This window comes from Amblyraja radiata, chromosome 27 (assembly GCF_010909765.2).
Source record: "Amblyraja radiata isolate CabotCenter1 chromosome 27, sAmbRad1.1.pri, whole genome shotgun sequence".
Lineage (NCBI taxonomy): Eukaryota > Metazoa > Chordata > Chondrichthyes > Rajiformes > Rajidae > Amblyraja > Amblyraja radiata.
Genome location: NC_045982.1, coordinates 23,795,709 through 23,821,791, shown reverse-complemented (window position 1 = coordinate 23,821,791; position 26,083 = coordinate 23,795,709). Strand labels below are relative to the sequence as shown.

The following is a 26,083-nucleotide window of genomic DNA, read 5'->3' as shown; positions in this document are numbered from 1 at the left end:
GAGATCTAGATCTCATTGTCAAAGATGGTGGTAGGGTTAGATATAATCACTGCATTTGACAAATGTTTAGACAAGCACTTAAACAGGTAAGGTAGAGAATGATACAAAGCTACTGTGAACAAGTAAGATTGGGGTAGATGTGCAAAAAGGCTGGCATGGTAAAGAGGGGCTGAAGGGCCTGTTTCTATACAGTACAACTCTTTGATTCTATGCCTAATTACAATTTGTTTTGAGATTATGTAAGTTACATATCTGTTTTTTAATAGACAAAGTTATAGTTTAATTCTGTGGGAGATGCCAGATTTGAAGGCTGGTGAGTGTTCTACAATGAATCTTGTCTGATTCTAGGGTTTCAAATGTACTAAAACAGTGACATGCGCTTGTTCCAAACATCTTCAGTATGTACTGACTGAAATAACAGATCACTTGGCCTGATTTCACTTCATTTGTACACATTCAAATCATTCTTACACACACGGCAAATGATTCATTCTGAATATTTTGCATTCACTGAATAAAGTTTTCATTTGTGAAATGGTTGTTTGGTATCAGAAGTATACATGTAGAATATCTAAATTAAAAAAAAACAGAAATGCTGAAGATATTCAGCTGGTCAGACTATATCTGTGGGAAGTTAAACAGAGTTAATGTTTCAATGTTTCAGATCCTTCATCAAATACCTTGTTTATTTTAGATCTTTATTATTAGGTACCCAGCAATTGCATTTTTTTAAATTTTCACTTACATCTAGCTGATTGGGCACAAGTTCTTAGCAGTGGTAAAGGAATACAGACCTATCACGTGCATCACAAAAACAGAGGCTATTTACTAGCTAATCCATTCTCAGTTCTCCATATGACTTGGTTCACTCACTTTAGAAATGTGTTCTCCAACACCATGCTCACCACTCAGAGTACAAGCCGTCTTAACCTTCCTGTTCATCTGTGTGACTGTATCATCTTGGCTTAGCACCGTGTGAATTTCAGACAGCGCTCCCCCGCTCTCCGAGGCCCCCACCTTTGCGATGTGTGTGTGTGTGTGTGTGTGTGTGTGTGTGTGTGTGTGTGTGTGTGTGTGTGTGTGTGTGTGTGTGTGTGTGTGTGTGTGTGTTTGTGTGTTCCACTCTCACACTCGCCGTTCCACTTCCTAGTTTTTCAGCGAGTGCTGCGAGCTTGACACTCGCCGGCAGTCCGCTGAAAAATCGCCAAAGTGGGACATGTCCTTTAGGGTTTATGTGTAAGAAAAATAATTACATGAGAAAACCTATTCATGTCCAATGCTTTGTACTCACATGGACCAATAGCCCTGGAGAAGTAGTAGAGAAGTAGTATTTCAACATTATTTTGTAAAGAACTGGATTGGACATGTCAGCAGCAGTTATCTGCCTGATCCAGGCACAAAAAATGAGATTATATTACAACGTTTATTATTGTAATAAATCTTTTTGCAACTGGCAGAAAAGCGGAAGACAATTATGTTTTTGCTTAAATTATTTACTTCCTAATCCAAATGTTGGATGCATTTTGTGAGAATTATTTCCTGGTTAAATGACTAATTCTTTGAATGATACAATACACTGGAAAAGAAAAAGTCTATTATCAATTTTTCATTTAAATAATTTTTCATCAAGCTCTGCCAGGTCCTATATCATTAAAATTTATTAATCAAAGATGTAATATATATTACTAGAAAGTATCAAAGCTACCCTGTAAAACAATTTCTGGTGTGGAATGCTGACATCTAGCAGTTGCAGACAAAATATCCCTCTACTCACTTCCAACACTGTATCTTAGCTCAAACTATTGCCCAGAAGCTTCTCCATTTTTCATATCAACATCCTTCTGTATCTGTAATGAACACTACCTCTTGTGTCCTTTTGCAACCTAACCCATTTATCTTTATATTATCATCAAATGTGACTCGAGTGGGTAGCAGCATGTGTGGCACAGTGGCATACCTGGTAGAGCCACTGCTTCACAGTACCAGAGTCCCAGCTTCCAACCTGACCTTGGATGTTGTCTGGATGAGTTTGCTTGATCTCCCTTTGACTCGGTGGTTTACCTCCAAACTCCTAGTGCAGGTTGGTAGGTTAATTGGCCATTTTAAATTGCCTTGAGTATGCAGGTGAAAGGTAGAAACAGGTGAGAGTTAAGGAATGGGAGAGAATAAAAAGTAGGATTCATGCAGGATTATTGTACATGGGTTATTGACTAGCGCAGTCTCTGTAGGCAAAAGAGCCTACTTTTTTTCTACAAGTACACTCATTCCTTCAGCCAAGCCATTAAATCGTTGTAAATCGTTGAGGCACGATAAAATGCAGATGTGAATTTGTAACAAAAAAGCTATTTTAATCCGTAATCTGATCGACTCCCTCTGGCAGCTCTCCTGTTTTTCACCATGTTAACTTTGTTCAATTGTTTTATAATTTGTCAAATTTCTTGTAATTAACTCAAAAATGAACTCCATTATTACTCCAATAATAGACGTAAGGGTAATTGATTCCAGCTTTAAGTCATCAACCTTTCTTGCAGTTTTCCAATTCCCTGCGATCCCCCTAGAACCCAGGAGATTTCAAAAGTCAATGTGTTCAAATGTAATATGTAACAATAACTGAACAATGAAATTCTTGCTTGCAACTTAACAGGCCTGCAAAGAAAATACACAATAACAATATACATTTTTTTTAAATTCAATAAAATAATGATAACAATACATACAAAAAAACTGAAGTGCAACCGAAGACAGTTCATAGAAGTTCATAGTTGCAGAGGTTAGTTTTGTATAGATCTATGATGGAACAAGCAGTGTTATCTTTGTTATCTTCTTTGTTCCTGAGTGATTCAGTTGTTGAATCAGGTCATAATGCAAGCAATAATTATGGTCTAGTGTATACTTTCAGAAGTTCAAAAAAGCATCTGTCGACATACCAAATCTCCTAAACTTTCTAAGGAAGTTAAGGTGTTGATGATCTTTCTTTGTGATTGCATCAATCTACTAAATGTTATTGTTCAAAAGGGAACTGCAGATGCTGGAATATCGAAGGTACACAAAATTGCTGGGGAAACTCAGCGGGTGCAGCAGCATCTATGGAGCGAAGGAAATAGGCGACGTTTCGGGCCGAAACCCTTCTTCAGACTGATCGGGGGTGGGGAAAGAAAGAAGGAAAAGGGGAGGAGGAGGAGGAGCCCGAGGGCGGGCGGATGGGAGGGTGGGAGGAGACAGCTAGAGGGTGAAGGAAGGGGAGGGGACAGCACAGGCTAGCCAAATTGGGGGAATTCAATGTTGATGCCATAAGGACGCAAGGACCCCAGACGGAATATGAGGTGCTGTTCCTCCAATTTCCGCTGTTGCTCACTCTGGCAATGGAGGAGACCCAGGACAGAGAGGTCGGATTGGGAATGGGAGGGGGAGTTGAAGTGCTGAGCCACCGGGAGGTCAGGTAGGTTATTGCGGACTGAGCGGAGGTGTTCGGCGAAACGGTCGCCCAACCTACGCTTGGTCTCACCGATGTAAATCAGCTGACATCTAGAGCAGCGGATGCAGTAGATGAGGTTGGAGGAGATACAGGTGAACCTTTGTCGCACCTGGAACGACTGCTTGGGACCTTGAATGGAGTCGAGGGGGGAGGTGAAGGGACAGGTGTTGCATTTCTTGCGGTTGCAACGGAAAGTGCCCGGGGAGGGGGTGTTGAACAATCCTTGTTCGATGCGTACCAGGGCCCCATCCCCGACCTCTACCTCCGCTACATTGACGACTGCTTTGGTGCCACCTCCTGCACCCACACACAACTGACTGACTTCATCCACTTCACCACCAACTTCCATCCGGCACTCCAATACACCTGGACGATTTCCGACACTTCCCTACCATTCCTTGACCTCACCATCTCCATCGCAGGGGACAGACTCCTGACCGACATACATTACAAACCCACTGACTCACATGGCTATCTGGACTACACGTCTTCCCACCCTGCCCCCTGTAAAGACTCCATCCCCTACTCCCAATTCCTCCGCCTACGCCGCATCTGTTCCCAGGATGAGACATTTCATACCAGGGCATCGGAAATGTCCTCGTTTTCAGGGAACGGGGATTCCCCTCCGCCACCATAGATGAGGCTCACACCAGGGTCTCATCCATACCCTGTAACACTGCTCTCTCTCCCCATCCCCGCACACGCAACAAGGGCAGAGTCCCTCTGGTCCTCACCTTTCACCCCACCAGCCGGCAAATACAACACATAATCCTCCGCCATTTCCACCACCTCCAACGTGACCCCACCACTCGCCACATCTTCCCATCTCCCCCCATGTCTGCCTTCCGCAAAGACCGCTCCCTCCGCAACTCCCTCGTCAATTCTTCCCTTCCCTCCCGCACCACCCCCTCCCCGGGCACTTTCCGTTGCAACCACAAGAAATGCAACACCTGTCCCTTCACCTCCCCCCTCGACTCCATTCAAGGTCCCAAGCAGTCGTTCCAGGTGCGACAAAGGTTCACCTGTATCTCCTCCAACCTCATCTACTGCATCCGCTGCTCTAGATGTCAGCTGATTTACATCGGTGAGACCAAGCGTAGGTTGGGTGACCGTTTCGCCGAACACCTCCGCTCAGTCCGCAATAACCTACCTGACCTCCCGGTGGCTCAGCACTTCAACTCCCCCTCCCATTCCCAATCCGACCTCTCTGTCCTGGGTCTCCTCCATTGCCAGAGTGAGCAACAGCGGAAATTGGAGGAACAGCACCTCATATTCCGTCTGGGGTCCTTGCGTCCTTATGGCATCAACATTGAATTCCCCCAATTTGGCTAGCCTGTGCTGTCCCCTCCCTTTCCTTCACCCTCTAGCTGTCTCCTCCCACCCTCCCATCCGCCCGCCCTCGGGCTCCTCCTCCTCCTCCCCTTTTCCTTCTTTCTTTCCCCACCCCCCATCAGTCTGAAGAAGGGTTTCGGCCCGAAACGTCGCCTATTTCCTTCGCTCCATAGATGCTGCTGCACCCGCTGAGTTTCCCCAGCAATTTTGTGTACCTACTAAATGTTATTCCCTTATCGTGTCTATACAATGTAAATGGCTCAATTGTAATCATGTATTGTCTTTCTACTAATTGGATAGCAAGCAACTAAAGCTTTTCACTCTATCTTGGTACACATGAAAATAATAATAAACAAACCTAAACTAAACTAGGCTCAGGACAAATCTTCAGAGATATTCACACCCGGGAATTTTAAGCCGTTGACCCTCTACCGCCGTCCTGTTAATTACGGTTGTGATTTTGTAGATCACAACTAATGTATCCTTTCTTGCTGCAGCCATTTAGTTTTAGACTGTAGTGCTCAGGCCATCAGGGCCAGTTGAATTGTCAGCCTCTAGCCCATTAGCCCATTAATTTGCACTAATGATAGAGAAGGTTTTAAATTTGTATGTACTGTAACATGCTCTTGTAATATGTATGTATGTACTGTAACATGCTGTTTTTGTAATACAGGTTGAAACTCTCTAGTTCGGCACACTTTGGACCTGACAGGTGCTGGACCACAGACATTGCCCCCAGTTATCTTCCTCTGGGCAGCAGAACGGTTCTTTTTTAGTATAGACTACTAAAGTCACAAAGTAATTCCAAGAACAATCTGTAACCTGATTTCTTTTAAGTCAGAAATGCTTGAGATCACCGTTGGCGGAGAACGCAATAGTTACTCCAGTTAATTAATTTGTTACAAATTAATATAGATCTTAGTTTTATCTTTGTTGGAGTTAGTTATTGAATCTATACTGCAGATTCAAACATGGTGGACTGCGGGTGTTGCTGGAACACAATGCCAGATGAGAGTTTCGATCTATATACATTAGATCACTCTCACACTCCGTCTTCTTCCTCTTAAATTATTCTTTCAGTTATCCTTTGATGATTTCATAACATTTTCCAATCATTTTATCTACCAGATCTTGGCAACATTGTTTACATCATTGTATACCTTTTGTTTTTTCAAATTTAATGTTATTCCACTGGAGAGAGTACAGGCAAGATTTATGAAAATATTGTCAGTCTGGATAATTGTAACTCCATGGGAAATTAGATGAGCTAAAGTTGTTTTCTTTGGAATGGAGAAGCTTGAAAGATTTATTTGAGCTGTATAAAATTAAGAAGCACCTGGATAGAATAAATTGCAAGCAGCTATTTCTCTTAAAAGAGAGGTCAAAAACCAGAGGCACAGATTTTGTAATTGTTCAGAGAATTAGAGGAGATAACGAAAAAGGGGCATGGTACTCACTGCCTGAAAGTGTGGAAGAGACAGAAATATTTATCACATCCAAGCAGTACTTTGATATGTACTTGAAGAACTATGACCAGCTTAGGTGCAGGAAAGTAGTTGCACATTTGTTTTTCAATAGACAAAGATACAGTGGCCTGAATGCCATTTACATGAATCATGTGATTCTATTTACAGTTTGTGATTCTCTGTTTGTAGCTATATATATCTTGGCCACTCTCCCTATACCTGTACTAAAATGCCACTTTGAGGAAGAGGACGAGTAGGAAAGAGGAAAAAGGCTTCCTACATTGACTGCCTACATAACAATAAATGTGACCGCACAATCACCAGGCCAGATACTGCACTGTGAAAAGGCTTTATTGAGATACATGGAGAATCTGGCAACCAGGGTCCACAGTTAGACCACTGGCATGCGGAAACTCATGAGTTATTGTATCTCGTCAAAGGGAGAGGTCATACAACAATATACCTGTGAATTACACAGATGAAGAATTTACAGGGAGCATATGGATACCGGCTGATGCGGATTGGCTGAAAACATATGAGCAGAAACTGGATACTCATGAAGTTACAGAACTTAGTGAGAGTTGATTGGGTTGGCATGGGTTTGGTGGCAGCCATACTGTTTGGACCATAGCAGATACTGCAGACCATTGTTTGCCCAGTCCCAAGAGAGCCTCACTGGCATTCAGGGAAGTCAGAATGATGCCCTTCTTGGAATGCCAGGATCTCTCTTTCCACCAATGATTCCCTGTCTATGCGTTTGACACCAACGTTGTCAGGGTCGCGGACTGAGAGGAAGGCTTTCAAAGTATATAGTACGATATAGATAAGTTACAGAAAGGGGTGGAGAAATGGCAGATGGAGTTTAATCTAAGCAAATATGAAGTCTTTCACTTTGGGAGGTTGAACTTATGGGGAAAATATATGATTGATAGCATGACCTTTAACAGCATTGATGTACAGAGGTATCTTGGGATCGAATGCCGTAATTTCATGAAAATGGCAACACAAGTAGATAGCGAGGTATAGAAGCCATTTGGTATACTTGTTTTCATAGGTCAGGGCATTGAGTATAAGAGTAATGAAGGCATTATGCAACTTTATAAGACTTTGGATAAGCTGCATTTGTAGTATTGCATGCAGTTTTAGTCACCCCATTATAGGAAGGATGTAGAAGCTTTGGAAAGATAGCATCCAAGACCACAAAGAATCGCAGTGAATTGTGGACACAGCCCAGACCAGCCACGCACCCACAACACAGCACAGCCCAGACCATCACACACATCCATTGATTCCATTTATACCTCACGCTGCCTCGGCAAGGCCAGCAGCATAATCAAGGACGAGTCACATTCTGGCCACTCCCTCTTCTCCCCTCTACCACTAGGCAAAATCCCATTAGATTGCATGAGATCCAAGGAGAGATAGCTGAATGGATAGGAAATTGGCTTCATGGAATGAAGCAGAGAGTGATGCTGGAAGGTTTCTTCTCAGACTGGAAGCATGTGACTAGTGGTGTGCCTCAGGATTTGGTGCTGGGCCCGTTACTGTTTGTCATCTATATCAATGATTTGGATGAGAACTTACATGGCAAGATTAGCAAGTTTGTGGATGATGCAAAAGTGGGTGGTTTTGCAGATAGTGAAGATGGTTGTGAAAATTTGCAGCAGGATGTTGATCGATTGGCCAGGTGGGCTGAGAAATGGTTGATGGTATTTAATGCAGAGAAATGTGAGGTGTTGCATTTTGGGAAGTCTAACATGGGCATGACATATATAGTGAATGGTAGGGCTCTGGGGAGTGTTGTAGAGCAGAGAGATCTAAGAATGCAAATGCATAATTCCTTGAAGGTGGTCGCAGGTAGATAGGGTGATCAAAAAGACTTTTGGCACATTGGCCTTCATCAGTCAAAGTATTGAGTATAGAAGTTGGGAGGTAATGATGTTACAGTTGTATAAGACATTGGTGAGGCCACATTTAGTGTATTCTGCTCAGTTCTGGGCAACATGTTATAGGAAAGATGTTGTCAATCTGGAAAAGGTACAGAGAATGTTTACGAGGATGTTGTCAGGACTAGAGGGTCTGAGCTATAGGGAGAGGTTGAGTAGGCTGGGACTCGACTTTACAGACCAAGCTGCTAGAGGAGATACTTGATAGCAGGGACTATCCCAATGTTTAAGAAACAGTTAGACAGGTACATGGATAGGACAGGTTTGGAGGGATATGGGCCAAATGCAGGAGGGGGATTAATGTAGCTGGGACATGTTGGCCAGTGTGGGCAAGTTGGGCCGAAGGGCCTGTTTCCACGCTGTATCACTCTATGACTTTAAAAGGTATAGAAGTGTGAAAACACACAACAGATTCAGGGGCAGCTTCGTCCCAGCTGTTATCAGGCAACTGAATCATCCTACCACAACCAGAGAGCAGTACTATATTTCCCATTGGTGACCCTCAGACTATCCTTGATCAGACTTTGCTGGCTTTACATTGCACCAAACGTTATTCCCTTATCATATATATACACTGTAAATGGCTTGATTGTAATCATGTATTGTCTTTCTGTGCACCTCGGTACAGGTGACAATAAACTAAACTGAGAGGAGGTTTACTAGAATGATGCCTGAATTAGGGGGTTTGGCTACAGAGAGGTTGGACAGACAGATTATTGTCTCTGGAATGCCAAAGTTTGCAGAGAGATCTGATAGAAATATATACAATTATGAGAGGCATAGATAGGACAGTCAGAAACGATTTTCCCTGGGCTATGAGATGATCAGGGCAACATTTAAAAGTTACTGGATTTCCTGGCAACCCTCCCCCAACGACCCATTGGGTCTCCGTTATAACGACCGTGGACCCATTTTGTCCCCATTGTGACGCCAGTCAGGTACACATGGCGCATGTGCAGATATGGGAAACCTTCCCCCAACTGCGCGCGCACGCACGGATACCGGGCCCGGCAACCCTCCCCCAACTGCGCAGGCGCGGCTTACCATGCCACTGCCGTTCCTGGTAGAAAGTTAATTAAAGTTTCTAAAGGAGATTATTTAAAAAAATCAAACAAAATTTGATACTGCGCACAGCAGGCGAATGGTGAGTAATTCGCCCCTAAAATTGTTGCGCTATCGTGTACCATTTTTACTGTATTTCGGGAACACAAACATATATACATACCATGCACATGCTGTCAGGGTAGGCAAGGTAGGCAGTGCCTACCCTGACTAAAATTATAAAAAGGTAATTATTAAATATAAATAGTAAAGATTTCCAATTCATCTACTAAATTTAGTATCTATCTATACATAACTAAAACTCTGATCTTGTTATCTTTTGGTTTGGTGGTCTTTCTATTTGCGCGAAAACGGTCCGCGATAGCGTTTTCCTGTGCTGCGAGTGCGCCAAGTTTCGTTCCAATCGGTTAAATGTCGTAAAAGTTACCGAGGTTTAAAAATCTTAAAAACTGCGCGTGCGCAGATCGATCTCTCCTCCTGTTAGTCGGCGCCACGCGGATTAGTCTCTTCCCCTGTCACTCCCTGGGACGGTCTGCCCCTTCTTGCACCATTGCGTCCTTACTGGAGCTGAGGGTGGCCGGCGGAAGTTTCCATCCAGATTTTCGGAGGGACCCGAAGCAGCCCAGCCCAGCCCCAAGCAGCCCAGGCCCTAGCAGTCCCGCCCCAAGCAGTAGCTCAGCATCAGAGATCCGACCAAGCCCAGCCAAGCGTGGTAGACCCAGTCCTGCTTGGAATTGGAGATGTCACCGATGTCGTCAAACGGATAGTGGAGACTCTGATCCCAGCAGAAGAGAACGATCAGCTCCCGCTGTGAGTCCCCATCGCACCGCCAATTCCAGCCACTATCCCTCTGGTTCCCCTCGTTGGCTCCTCCCCCGTGATGCCCCCCACTCCCCCATAGCTCTCCCCCGTCTTTTATTGGAGCTCACTCCCCCCTACCCACACACCCCTCTCTCCCCACTACTCACCCCACCCACACACCCCTCCCCCCACAAGCCCACACCAACCAGCCCATACACACACACCCCCACCAACACACACCCCCTTGTCCACATAACCCCCCCTCCCCCCACACACCACCCCCCACATCCCCACACCACCCCCATATACCCTTCCGCACACAACCCCCCGCGCACAACCCCTCACCTCCCCCACAACCCCTTATCCCCCACAACCACCCCTCCCCCACAACCCCCCTTCCCCACAACCCCCTCCCCACAACACCCCCTCCCCCAAACCCCCTCTTCCCCCTCACTCCCACAACCCCTCTCCCTCAAACCCCCCTCCCCCACAACCACCCCTACCCCACACCTCCCTTCCCCGCAACCCCCCTCCCTCACAACACCCCCTCCACCAAACCCCCCCTTCCCCCACAACTGCCCCACCCCCACAACACCCCCCCCCCACACCCACACCACCCCTCCCCACACACCACCCTCTCCCCCCCTCCTACACCTCCCTGTCCACACACACCCTTCCTCCCCTCCCACCCCACACCCCCCCTGCCACATATCCCTCTTCCCTCACACCCTCCCCTCCTCCCCGTACACACACATCCCATCTCCCCTCCCACCCCACACCCCCCCCTGCCACACACCCCACTTCCCTCCCCCTTTCCCCTCCCACACATGAAGAGGAGGGGGAGGGAGTGCTTGGGGATGAGTGGAAATGAGCCGTGCCTGCGCAGTTAGGGGCTATGGGTGAGTGGTGGAATATTGCGTTGGGGGAATGGGTGAGTGGTGGAATATTGCGTTGAGGAATTGGTTGCGTTGGGGGACCTTTTAGTCTAGTTTATTATTAAATGGTTATTATTTTAAGAATCTATTTTAGGTAGGCATAATTCTCCAGTACCATTCATCCGCAGTTCGCGTAATACACGTAACTGTTCAACTCACGTGCCGTGGACACTGCTTCAAGCCTTTACTTACAATGGGCAATAAAGGCTGCTGAAATCTTGCCTTTGCACCGTGGACTGCGCGCAAGGTGCTGCGCATGCCCACAGGAGAGGAGACCAATCTGCGCATGAGCGTTTTAAAAGATTTTTTAAAAGTCGACTGACTGCCTACAGGACCGATCTGAGCATTTGCAGTTTCATGATTTTCTGTGCATGCACAGTTTTTTACGATTTTTAAAGGTCGATTGACTGCCCAGTGCCTGCCCTGAGTAATTACTCACAGCACATGCCAAATACATACCTACATACAATGAAGATAAGACATTTAGTTATATATAGATGTGCAGAGATGCTTTTTTACACAGAGGGTGGTGTGTGCCTGGACATGCTGCTGGGGGTGGTGGTGGAGGCAGATACGATATGCAGGCAATGGAGGGATATGGATTATGAGCAGGCTGATAAGAGTTAGTCTTGGCATCTTGTTAAGCACAGACATTGTGGGCTGCTGTGTCTGTTCTGGTATTGTACTGTTCCATATTCTATGTTTATCTACTCGTCAGTCAATTATAGCAGATTAGAGCCTTTTCATCTAGGATGCTGCAGTAGTCCTTTCAATGCTCATGATCATTGTTCATGGCAATAGGTGGTCTACATACATGAGAAGGAGCAGTTATTATTGGGATATTGTTTTGACAAGTATGCCAGCAAGCCGATTTAGAAAGTTCTCACAAAGCAAACCACAAGAAATAATAGTTCATACAAATTTATTGTTAGTAAGTTTACTTTATGCTTATTCCTTTGAAGTACTGTTACTTTAAATATTTAACGCTTTTTAATGTCAGTACTTACTTTAAAGATGACAAATCTAAAGGCACCTTACCGTTTCCCTTTGGTAAGGAGTTAAGCCCCTTTCTGTGGTCAAGTGAGGTCATTGGACTTGTGTTAAAAGTGCCATGGAGCATTAACACTGCTATTAATTCAGTCTTGCATTTTGACTTCATGGAATTTGCACCAAGCTCTCAATGCATAATGTACCTCTCAGAGAAGAAAGTGCTGTATGACACAAGCTGGACCCTGACCCACTGGTGACACTTTTCTGCAAGGTTTTATGTAGCCAGCAAAAGCTGAAGGCGTTCTATATATCAATGCAACCGTGGATTGCAGGTGAAATTAAAGATGGTACGGAATCAAAGGAAAAGGCCTATAAAGTTGTCAGTAAAACCTGGGGATTAGGAGTGTTTTGGATTTCGTCAACAGATAATAAAAAAAACATTAAAAAGGGGAAAATAGAACACAAGAGCAAACTGGCAGGAAGTGCCTCTGTCTGGTTGATAAAAAGGAAAAGTCTAGTCGGGGCAAATGGCAGATGTCTGCTCCCACAGACAGAGATTGGAGATCTCATGAGGAATCATCATGAGTAATAATGAAGTGGGTGAGGAGTTAAATACAGATTTGTGTCTGTCTTCACAGAAGAAGATACAAAAGAAGTTGCCAGAGAACCAAGAATGCAGCACAAATGTGGAAATACAAGAACTAGGTTGTAACTAAGTATTAGTTAAAAAAGACTACCAGCGAAGGTAATGAGCCTGAAAACTTGTAACTTCTAAGAGATTTGTATATAAATTAGGGTAACATACTAGCATGGATTGAGTGTCAATTCACTGACAGAAAACGAAGAGTAGGAATAAACAGGTCCTACTCAGGAATGCATGTTATGACAGTGAGGTAACATCTATTTATATCTGCCCTTATCAATAACTCAATCTCACAAGTCTAACATTGTTCCTTTTTTGCTTACTTACAATATCTTTTTTGATGTTATGTTTGTGACCGGTAAAGGTGTTGGTAATCTCTGAAGCGACAGTTTTTGATAACATGATAACAAGGCTCTTAAAATAGCGGAGTCAGGGGATATGGGGAGAAGGCAGGAACGGGGTACTGATTGGTTATTGTCAGCCATGATCATGGCAGTGCTGGCTCGAAGGGCCGAATGGCCTACTCCTGCACCAATTGTCTATTCAAATAAAATGTAAGTTTAGGAGCATGTAGAATGATTAAAAAACAGAGAAATTGTCAGTATTTTCTTTAGACTATCCAAGTGTCTGAAGAACTGGCGGCACAGTGGCACAGCTGGTAGATCCGCTGCCTCACTGAGCCAGAGACCTTGTTCAATTCAGCCTTACGTGTGGAAATATTTATTTGATCTATGTTTAGATCTATACCTTTTTTTTAAATTCTTCTATTATGTTACAGGATGAAGACTGGACCTACTTACTTTGCAACAGGTAAAACGAGACCCAGAGTACGGTACAGCACAGTTCCAATAATGTAGTAGGCTGAATCTTCTGCTTCTGGAAAACAATCGAAAGGCAACACCGGTGAACAAATTACTTTCATTTTTTAAAAGGTAAAATATTTTTCCGATATCTGTTTTAACTCAACGTAATATTCTGAATCACACATTTACAAAAGAGTCACTTTGGTTTTTAATAAAAGTATTTAATAAATTCATCAGTGAGCGACATTCTTAAAACTATTGAGACCATGGGAAATCCATCCAAGGGAAACATCATAGATTTGTGGGACAATCTTCAGGGAGGATATTCAGTGAGAAAATTCATGATGTGTATCCGGAAATGCTTGTTGAAGGTGGTGAAAATTATGTAGGATTTCACTCCTCTTTCAGCATTTCAAAAGGACCACCCTTTTCGCAATATCCTGATCTAACCTTTTGCCCCATCAACCGCTCCCTGCCTTGTGGCACTTTCCCTTGCAACTGTAGGAGATGCAACACCTGTTCTTTCACCGGTTCGTTTCACTTCCCACCATTCATTCCATGTGAAGCAACAATTCAATTTCATTTTTTCCACTCTACCGTACATCATTGAGTGTTCAGAATATAGTCTCCTCGAGAGCGGAGAGATGAAAAGCATACCCAGTGATTGCTTCGTAGAACATCTGCATTCAGCGTTCAGGGTTGGCCTTGAACTCTGATTGCTGGCATGCTATCCCACTCTCCATCCAACTCCACACTATGTGTCTGCTGATTTCTGCACTACTAACAAGGTCCAATGCAAACCTAAGGAGCCTCATTTTGTGTCTGGGCACATTGCAGCCATCCAGATTCAATATTGATTTCTTGAACCTTAGGTAACTTACTCTTTTTCTTTGTGTTGATATCAGAATAGGCCTTTTCTGCCTGTCATCCATCTGTTTTTCTCTTTCCGTTAATGCAGACCATAGCTCTGCCACAAGCAACATATAACAGACAACAAAAGCATCATGAGCTCTACCTGATCCACTTACCCATATGGTCTTCGTCTATCAGAGAAATTCCTTTGATTCATCTAACCCTCCTGCAACTTTATAACAACTTGTTTCCTCTCCATTTTAATGAAGAGCCTCGGACTTAAAACATTATTTCTGTTTCTCATTCCAAATCCTGCCTGACTTGCTGAATGTTTCCAGAATTTTATGTTATTATTTTAGGAGATCCCAACCATATTTAAGGTGTCAATGTGCAAAGTGCTGAAAGTTCAAAGAGGCACACCCATATTCTTAAATAGTATTAAAAAAGTAAACAATGTTTTTTGTAAAATTATAGACTCAATATCATTGGCAATTGTACAGAAATAGCATATTTCATAACCTCAGGGTGATCCAAACTACTTAAGACCAAATTAAGTTCAATCACTATTATGATATTTACTTTACTACAAGGAGCCTCATAGCTCAATATTCCAGGTTATAGAAGGTTCAGGCTTGACAGAGGTAATTTAATCCTTACAAGAGGAGGTAATGTGTTTTAGAATAATCAAGGCAGTTGTGGGAGTCTGGTCTTGCAGTGGAAGCTGGTGGTTAGCCGATCCTCTGAAAAGAAAGGGGGAGTCAAAGATGGACCATGTGAAGGTGAGGGCAGAATGGAAATTGGCTGTAAAAAATGATGAAATCTTTGAATCTGCACATGCAATAACAGTGTCGCAGCAGTCATAGAGTTGAGGGAGTGGGCACAAGTAAGACTGAAATAACATTGGTTTTAAGAATACAAGTATTGCTTGGGCCCAAGCAAGTGTCCATAGCTACACCTCTGGTCTGGAGAAATTGAAGGAGAAGTTGTTTAGTGCAAGGACAAATTCCCCTAGCCAAAAGAGTGTGTTGATTGAGGGGAACTGATTGGGTATCTTTCATATTTGTTTCTATCATAGAGTGTGGGCTATGCAGAGTACAAAATGCAAGAGGAAATTGGGGAGCTGCATATTTTAAAATGATATTTAATTACTTGTAGGTTTTTAAAATATTAAATCGAAAGCAGTTTTGTTGAGTCAACTGGAATTATCTTTGGAATTGCCAGAATATAATAGTTTCAGTCTAGTCATCGATATAAAAGCTATAATATCATAGAATTCAGAACACCGAACGGTACAGTACAGGAACAGGTTGTTTGGCCAATAATGCCTGTGCTAAACATGCCTACTTTACTAATCTTATCTGCCTTCACATGCTCCCTGTCCCTCCATTCTCTGCAAAGCCTCTTAACTTTCCCACTACCACCTCTGGAACCTTAGGAAAACACTTCTGACTATCTACCCTATATATATATATCTCACATAATCGTATCTACATCTATCATCCTCACCCTCACCAGGCAGCATTCTGATAAACCTCTTCTGCATAGGGTGTGTTCCTGTGCTCACTCTTTTACATTCTAGACAGACATTATCAATACACATCTCTATTTTAGCACAATTTATTCAGAATGTTTGTGTGCATAGATCATATAACTTTACTCTTGATTCCCTCCCATTTTCTATTTTCCATCTGTTTCTCTCTGATTTTTCATTTCTTGTTTTTCTCTTTATCTCTGTTTCCATTTTATTCATCCATTCTGTTCTAAGATTTTATTTTTAATCTGGTTTAAACACACAACTCATGCTTTATCTCTTTCAGATTTCTTCACCATTTCCCAATCTGGATGTCAGCTGTGCCTCCATGCATAAAACAATGAGTGAGGAGGTTATGGGATCGAGCCCTGGTCTGATGCTCCAGAGGTACTCAGGGTGCGCTGCAGTACCAGGGATGAAAGACTAACCATAGCAGAATATAAAAAATGTCATAGCACTGATTCGAACAAGAGCCAGTGAGTTTTTCCTGGTATTGAGGGCAATGTTTATTCTCTCTCCATTATTAAAGCAGATTATTTATCATTATCACATTGCCGCATTTCTACTGTGCACAAATAGGCAGCCATTTTTCCTCCACTAAAGTAAATACTATATTTGCAGAATGCTTCTTTCTTTTGCAGTACCAGGCACAATCCTAAGGGGATGAGAGATGCAGAATAATTGTGCAGGTTTTTTTCTTTCTATTTGTTTCTATTTGTTTCTATTTCTTGCCTTCTCTTTGAAAAGATTGTTACTTTATTTGGCTTTATGAATGAATACAGAAAGTCACGGTTTATACTGCCAAATAAAAATAGCAATTACTTTCTCTTGGATCAAACGAGGTCAGACTGCACAATAACATGCAATGAACTGCAGAACATTAATACAGCATGCAGTAAGACACAGGAAGTCATTGTAAAAAGAATGTGGCAAGTTGACCAGAATTCTCAGAATTGCGGCTGCAAACAATATTAGGGCATAGACATAGAACAATATAGCACAGGAACAAACCTATTGGTCCACAATGTCTGTGCCGAACATGATGCCCTGACCAAATACTTACTCCACACATCTCCTTTAAACTTTGCCCCTCTCACCTTAAAGCTATGCCCTCTAGCATTTGATTTTTCCATGCTTGGAACATTTTCTGACTGTCTGCCCTATCTATGCCTCTCATAATTTCACTGTATATACTTCTATCATGTCTCCCTGCAACCCCCGGTGTTCCAGATAAAACAATCCATGTCATTCCAACTCTCCCTGTAGCTAATATTCTGATAGAAAATTAGAAAGTATGCAATTTTATTATATTTGTAACAGCAGATTTCTGACATTTAAAATAGCTGGTACAAATTAAATATAAATTATTGGAGTTAATTAGTTAAGTTGGATTTAATGTATCAATGGGGAGGATCTCTGGTCAAAAAACCCACCTGTGCCAATGAAGCACAGTATTGAGTTGCACAGCACCAACAAATATCTTGGTTGGAGTCCAACAAATTCACAGAATTCAGCATCGAAGCCTCTGAGACAGTAAAAATAAGGTTTTATTGTTTCAACACATTCCTAGGCACTTACATTGGAGCCAGAGTTACACAGCACTGCTTTTTCTGCTGCTACATTATTTATAGGGGTCCTTTTTGTCCAAGTTCCAAAGACTTAACCCAATCCCTGCAGAACGGATGAATCATCTGACCCAAAACCCCTTCATAGGATTCAAATCTTTAGTGTTTTTCGATTGATGATAGCAGTTCACTGACTCATTAACACCAGCCAATGACTGCAGGTCCGTCACCATTGACAATTGAGACTCACATTAACTCTTCTGCTTTCCAATTCACATGTCTGGTACTGGGAAATGGTATTAATTTAGAAAGATGGCTGGTATGGACATGGTGGGCTGAAGAGCCTGTTTCTGTGCTGTATGGCCCTGTCCCTGACCCATGCCCTTTCTCCCAGACATGGCCCAACCTTGACCATATCTGCTTTATTTCACATGCTCTACACTAGCGCATCATGCAGAGTAGAAACCGATCAAGCTTTAGTCCAAGAACCTTGGTCTCAGGGGCTGCTAAATTTCCACAAAGTCTGCAACTAGTCATTGATGTGCCATGTAACAAGTGATTGACTGGTGGGATCTATGCATTTCTGGGCAAACATATTTAAAGATCTTATAAACTCACTGAATTCTACAACTGATCAAGTTCAATGAGAATTGTATAGTTCTTTCTAAATTTGGTAATGCTCTGTCTCCAAATGTCAGCTGGTGCCATGCCACATTCTGATTTAAGTTCTGTGCTTTCATTAAGTTACAGTTGTTGAACTGATCAAATTACTGAGTAACAATTTCTCAAGCTAATTAATTAGTCAAGCTCATGAGTAACATTGTCATTGTGTAAATTAATCCATTAATTATACTCCAGAATTAGATCTCTGCCAACAACACTTCTCAAGCTTCAGGAAGTTCGGAGAGAATCAATCCAAGGTCACAATACACCACCAACATCTGCTAATGAACTTGTTCATGGTATAGGGACCATTGTGGTGACAATGACTACTGAATGCATTTAATGTACACAGAATGTGTGATATGTTGTATTTGAAAGTTATAAGAAAACAGATCCAGAAAATGCTGGCCAGGAAAGCTCAGTGGAGAGAGAAATGGTTCAGTAATGGTGAGTAATGGTTCAGTTTGAGACAAAAGCTGTGGAAGATAGTTTTTGTTTTTGAACTGAATATGCAGGGTGTGCAGGATCATGACTTCACTTTTCATAACTATCCACTCAACCAGCTTCACATTATACAGATTAATTATAATTTATGCTCATTCAATACGTTTGCACCTCCCAGGCCCTCCACTTACAGCATTCCAATGGGACTGCCAAGTTCCAAGGTTTGCTCCTCCATCTCTGCTCATTGCTCCTCCTCACCTCATCATGTGATACTTGGTCTTTACGTTTACCTACCAAACTTTCCTGCCAGGTTAAGCAGTCATTTACCTACTTGCACTTTTTCCAATTCAGTGTTTTGAGTTCAATGCTTCCTATGTAGTCTCATTTGTAATGGCGAAACCAGGTGCAGATTGGGTCCACTTTGCAGAGTACCTCCATTTGGCCTATAAGGGAGGCCTTGAACTTACATTTGCTTATCACCTTACTTCTCCTTTCCACTCTCATTATGACCTCCCCGCCTTTAGTATTCAACGCTTCCAACAGACTAGATCCTCTGCCTTGTTTAATAGATCACCCTACCCATATGACAAATACTGATGAAATGTAAACAACCTAAAATGCGAGTAATACAGATGTTGTCTGACCTGCCAAATATTTCCAGTATTTTGTTTTTAATTCAATATGTTTGGGGTTAGGTTCTTGGCAGTAAGCATAATCTTTGAGCATAATTATCAATCAACCTTATACATAAATTAAATTATTGGTGGATACTTACAGAAACAAATGTTTCCTATCATATTTGGAATGTGATATGTTTAAAGTAAAAAGGGGAATTCTGGAAAAGTTATCAGCATTGCTCATTCGATACTATTTTGAGGTCATCGCTGCTAACCTGGTTCAACTTGTCTCCCATGCTATGCAAGCAGCAGCCTCAGCTGTCAGTCCAATATTTCTCAAAATATTCACCCAACAATTGCATGCTGATGCTGCTTCTTTTCCGAGGATTCAAGGAAATAAACTTACTCTGGACTTCTCCTGCCGCAAGTTCAGAGAAACTTTGGCTATTGTCTCACTTAAAGTTTGTGCTGAATTTCTGCCAAGTTTTGCAGAGGGAGAAACTCCAAGCAAAGTAATCCAAAAGCTTGTTTGACACCAATTGATCATGCTATTGTGTTGCAGTCGCTTGGCTTCAACTCTAGCAGTGTTACATTTTGAACACAACTTCTTTGAGCCATTGGTTACATTTTGAACACAACTTCTTTGAGCCATTGGTACACAAAATTGCTGGAGGAACTCAGCGGGTGCAGCAGCATCTATGGAGCGAAGGAAATAGGCGACGTTTCGGGCCGAAACCCTTCTTCAGACATTCTTTGAGCCATTGATGTTAATTGTAATTGCTTAGAAATTCCGAGATCCATTGCCTAGAAATTCTTGTGCATCTGAAAATGTGTGCTGGATGGAGGCAAGTAAACAGGTAGTGCACATTGTCTTATTGTCATTCCTTTCTGAGGCTATGCCTGTGGCTGGGTATGAGGTTGGGTGTGGGTACATAGAGGAATGAATGGGCTTCAGTGCAGTGCATAAAGGCACTGTATTTTGGAAGAAATTAAGTTGGATTGGGGACTGGTGATTTAGTGATATTTGAGGGATGAGGTTTTTGGAACCATCAGGATTGGTACTTGTATTTACAATGTTGTGTTGGTGGGAGAAATCAAGATTGAGATCATAACCGGCATTTCTGATCTTGGGGAAATTCGTAGTGCGGGTGGGGGGGAGATTGGCATACAAATACTTTGGAAATCAAAGTTCTACAGGAAATCTAAAATTAAAACAGAAAATATCTGAAACTCAGCAAGTCAGGCAACATCTATTCTACAACATCACAGACTGAGCTAATGTTTTGTCCACATCAGTATTGCAAAAGGGAGAAAATAAATTAATTTTATGTTGCAGAAATGGCTGGAGAGAGGTGGATAGGACATCTCTGAAAGGAAGGTGCCAGAAATGCTGTGGTGATAAATTGCTGATGAAACCATCTGGTTATTGGATTAATAAGAGCAGTTAGAATGAAAGAAAATCAAAATATAGTTTTCATTAAAATCACTGTAAATGGTTCCAAACATAAATGCAATATTCCACTGAACAAACTCTCAATTTTGGAAATAAAATATTTACATTTCAATCATTGTAGCGTTAACTGTAGACAGTTAATTATGTCCTAGCCTTCACACACAGTAACATCAGCATTCTCCAATCTGGGCAAAGCATCCTTGAACAATCTTATGTTCAATCTAGATAAAACACTAATGAACCTTACCAATGCCAGTTTACTGAATGGTGTCTGCTATTCGTCAATGTCTTGGCAATGAGAAAACAGCGCAGCTTACTTCATGTTGATCATCCTGTCCCCAATTGTAGCAAAGCAGAATACCCAATGTATGCAGTCAGACATATCCTTCACTATGTTTACTTTATTAATAGAATTGTTGGAAGTGATTAAATGTTTTAATCATCATTAATGTGTCCACTTTGCTACCACATGTTCTCATTGTCATATTTTGTTACAACATACTGTAAGAGGCAGTTTGATGCATCGTGCACCAAATCCCCTTTGAACGTCCTCCACTGAACTTATCTTTTCATACTTCAACTCAATCTTGTCCAGTCCATTCCCACTAACATGTTCTCTACATTTTAACAAATTTCAATTCCACTACCTCATCTTCACTGTGGACATTCAGTCCCAAAACATCTCCATATCCAATTAGGCAGATTTAAGGGCCCGTTTCTTTCTGGATCATAGATCCAACCAGTTCGCCTTTAACACTCCTCCTCTGTCCGGTGGAACCTGTTCTCATCTTGAACAACTTCTCTTTTGTTTCCTCGTACTTTGTACAAATCAAATGGGCATTTGCCGGCCCTTTCAATGGCTATGTGGAGCAGTCCTTGTACCAACTTACTCTGGAACCAACTACATCGATGAGGTAGAGTTCCCTTGGTCTTTACCTTTCACTCTCTGCATCCAACACATCACTCTTCATCATATCTCTAACTGCAACATGGTCCCACCATCATTCACATCTCCCCACTCCCCCCTTTTTTTCCCTACAGAAATCATTTACATGATTCCCTGGTTCCATCATTGCTCCTCACTCATCCCTCTCCACCTCAGACACTTTCTACTGTAGCCACAGGAGATGTTAGACGTTCTTACTCCTCCCTCACATAACCTAACCAGCCCTTCCAAATGAGGCAGAGGTTCACATGTATATCCTGCTGTCTTGTCTATTCCACATGGAGCTCCTGATGTAGCCTCCTATACATTGCTGAGACCATGCAGAACTTGCCTGGCACAGGTGCTCTATATACGTGGTTATCTAGTGCTCCCAGTTGCAAGCCAATTGAAATCTCCTTCCTATTCATACACTGACCCTGTGTGGCTGTGTTTGGCGGAGCGGTCTAGCATTACATTGATGATATAAGGAGAGTCATGGTAGTGTGGTAACATTTAGAGAGGAGTCAGAGAATTGTGATGATGAGCAGAAAAGCAGATCAGTGTGTTCTGATATTTGATTGACAAGACGTTTGTTCATGATTCAATTGTTCTAAAGTATGCTAACATTGGTGCTCCAGCAATGTGCTGATAGGTAGTTTAGTGACCGATCCAACATTCATATTCTGATGGGTTCCTCAGGGGAGTTTGGTATTTGATTTGATATTTGCAATATTAAGTACATATTTGGAGGTTTGACCAGATACTTATTGATGTGCTGATGGTTTCTCTAAGAATTTTGTTATTTAGAGAACTGTCTCAGCCATCTGATAACTAGAATGGTGATGAAGCAGTGGTTTAATATTTGGAGGGTGACTTGGCCATGTGTTAATATCTTCAGTGTTTCCAAGTAGTATCCTTGCTAAATGTTAATGTCTGGAGCAGTCTTGAAAGAGTGTGTAGATTTTTAGATGGCAGTCCCATAATTTCCCAACTAATTTTGGGGGATCTCTGCTGCGTTGACATTCGGACCAATGTCTCTATGAACAATGAAACGAGCCAAGGGACCACTTCCTCATGACTGCTGAATGTAATCTGTCCTTGTTTCATTTACAGGCACACCCTATCTATGTAACAGGTGACTTGCATAAACTCGCAATTACGTAAGCATTTTTTAAGCCCACTGGCACCCACGTGGTCTCCGGGTCGGAGCTCCCAAGTGGTCTCCGTGTTGGAGCTCCCCCATGGTCTCCGCGTCAGAGCTCTCATGTGGCCTCCGCGTCGAATGATAAATTTACACCTGCGCAGTAATACTTCTGTTTCCGTGTAACGTAACATCTAACTTTGTATATGTTTTATGGCTTCATTCATTTTTATTAATGTGTCAATTTTGGGTTGGCAATAAAGTATTTAATTTGTCAGTAATTAAACATTTTTGAATCCATGACACAAATGTGTTTTGATATCAGTCACTCTTAAATGTAAAAAATAGCTTTCTTATTCAAATGCTTATGTTTCTCTCTTTTTAATCATAAGGCACAGTCCTGGCATGTTCGTGATGTTGTTAGCTCCAGTTATATACATAGCTCTGGGCTGTTTTCAGAGATAATCATTTGGTGAAAAAAAAAGTTTCATGGTTTCTTCAAAGCACTTGATATTTTTTCTTCAGCTGCCTACTTTTCAGTTACAATAAAAATGAAAATGAAAGAAGAATGCATATAGTTACAGATCAATGCATTGCCAATGTACTACTGTGATCTTTATTTCAATCCAGCCCAGGCTAATGGATTGGCAGTTTTGTCCACTAATGGAACATTCTAGATGGCTCTGAAGTAATTTCAATGCCATTTATTCTGAGCACAGGGTTGGTTATAGATTAAATTAGTTCACAATTTGGATATATTCATTTGTTCACTTTTGATTTTTACTTAAGTAAAACAATTGAGCAAAAAAAAGTGGTGGCATCATTCTTGCCCAGCATCTGGATTTTCTGGATAGCCTCATCAACGTAATAACATAAACGGGACACCAGTGCATAGTGTAAGAAAATGTGTTGAATTTGTGATGCATGACTAACCTGTTTTGAGTGTTATAGGGTACATACGTAATTCGCTCTCCCACCTTATTATTACGATTTCAGCATTCAGTCAGACTATTTATTGCATCGATGCATAACCACTGACACGTTTAATGGTACAGATATTCCTTTCCACTGGAACAATTCTAATAATGTTTTCTGCACCTAAAGTGTGGCCATGACAATAAAATACAGCCTCCATCTGAGGGCTAACTAATACTTTACAAAGATGAATACAGCTGATCATCAAGGTAACACTTGACTTACGATAGCATTAAAATACTCAGGTAAAGCTGAAGTGAATGAGCATCAGACTGTACCCACTACTAGCTGTCATATTGAATGCCTCTGGATATAGGGTCAGAAGATCCTAAGACAGTCCCAGACCCAACTATCCTTCGTGCTTCATTACAAACCCAACTTCCAACATAAGATCATAAGTGTGATGATTGTAATGTTGGCACAATGTTCAGCCAAGTGGCAGCCTATGGCTTAGAAGATGCGGGTGTCGGATGATAAATGGTTGTAATATTTGCACCACTCATTTACAAAACAAAGGCTATATCCAGAAAGAAATTTCCAGACCAGCTCATCACTGGCTTTAGACTTTGCTTTAGGCTTTAGAGGTACAGCGTGGAAACAGGAACTTCGGCCAACCAGCGATCACACTAGCACTATCCTACACACTAGGGACAATTTACAATTCACAGAAGCCAATTAATCTACAAACCTGTATGTCTTTAGAGTGTGGGAGGAAACCAGAGCATCCAGAGAAAACCCATGTAGTCACAGGGTGAACATACAAACTCCGTACAAACAACTCCCATAGTCAGGATCAAATCCGGGTCTCTGGCGCTGTAAGGTAGCAACTCTACCACTGTGGTGATGTGCCACCTACAGGGTTCTCAAGAGGAATCAGGAATAGGCAATAAAAGTTGCTTTATAAAGTGAGTAGATATACAGTGGGTGTCACATTCCAGCCAGCTTTTAACTAAAGTAGTAACCTGTCATGATTTTCAACTAATTTGAACCAATGAACACTAATCAAAAGCTAGCCACCGCTAATTCTGAGGAAGAAGTATTAACTAACCCTCCTACTTGCATAAAGGGCCTATCCCACTTGGCCATCACATGCACCTCATTTACACGTCATATGTAAAATAGGTCGACGCGTCGTTACGCGCGCAAATCACGCGTCATCATGCCGTGTGACATCATTAGAATACCCTGCAGCGCACGGCGATGCATGGTTATGCATGGTGACGTAACCATGCATCGCCACGCGATAAACATGAGACGTCGGGATTCCAGCGTGCGACGCCAATGCGTTAGCGTGCGTACCCAATGCGTCAGCGTGCATACGTGACACGTCACGCAGGTGGAGCACGAGGATTTCATGCAGCACGAAATACTGGAGAGCCGCGCGATACCCCGTGCAATTCCACACTCCTCCACGCCTCTCCATGCGCCCGTCCCGCACTACCCACACGCTATCCGTGCGTCCTTTTATGCAACACTAACGTATGATACAGCTTATACTGCTTGCATGCACCTTGCAACGCAAGTGTAAGTATAAGGGTGGTATTCTCTCAGCTGATTTGAATTAGGGCAATACTTCTGCAACTAATATTGCTCCCCACGTTAATGCAGTTAAACTCTTACATAAAAAATGCTTCACTGGTAAGGGAGTTTGTGGAGGAGTCTGGGTGGCAAGGATAAGATTAGGCTCATCAGTTCATGGCTTGAAATGATAACTCTGATAAATCTATAGTAACAAACTATATTGATTGACCGTGACAAGTACCTGAAGGAAGAATTGTAAAAACCTCTTTTGGAATATAAATCTTGTCTTCTGAGTTTCTGGCCCAATCTTTCATTCCTCTCCTTCCTTTCATTGGGAAACTGATATCACTTGATACAGCAGATACAGGTTCTCGCTGAATGCAAGTTACTGAAAAAAAAGGTAAAATTAAACAATTTCAGCAGTGAAGCTTGGTTTAAATTGTTTTTTAACATCAAAAGTGAAATTTGACACAACGTAAGTTTAAATCTATGAATCAACAAACATATTTGTAGCCTTTACTGGTGGCCGCATATGTAGATCAGGAAGAGCAACATTCAATTCTGTTTTTTGCTCTGAGGTGGATTGTGGTTGTGATGCTATTATCTATGACAATATTCCTGAGATTGACGATATAAATTGTCTTTAAAACAGTGAATTCTGCTAGTAAATGTGTCAAATTAAAATATTGTGATGATCAGATGGCCTGCCACTGACTATTCCAGAGATTTGCACAGGGAAACACTGCTCGAACAGGCATGGAATGACTCAAGTGCACTAGAAACTGAATGTTGAGGTATGTGAGCATAAAGGAGCGGTCCAGTCAGGATCTAGGAGAGTGATATAGCTGAAACATTGACACCAAGAGCATCTTTTATATTTTCCCAGAATACCCGAGTGATCTGAAAGATATATAATACTTCCACTTTTATTTTAATGTCCCAC

At 42.2% G+C, this 26,083-nt stretch overlaps 1 protein-coding gene across 6 annotated transcripts in view; it reads right to left on the bottom strand.

Moving 5' to 3' along the window:
* Nucleotides 1–26,083, bottom strand: part of LOC116988564 (adhesion G protein-coupled receptor B2-like) — a 514,190-nt gene that overhangs the window by 202,535 nt on the left and 285,572 nt on the right. For all 6 annotated transcript variants that reach the window (XM_033045397.1, XM_033045400.1, XM_033045401.1 and 3 more), the window contains 2 exons: nucleotides 25,382–25,528; nucleotides 13,451–13,526 (listed from right to left, as the gene is read on the bottom strand). In XM_033045397.1, the coding sequence (XP_032901288.1) occupies nucleotides 13,451–13,526; nucleotides 25,382–25,528 (223 nt within the window). The remainder of the gene's footprint in view (nucleotides 1–13,450; nucleotides 13,527–25,381; nucleotides 25,529–26,083) is intronic.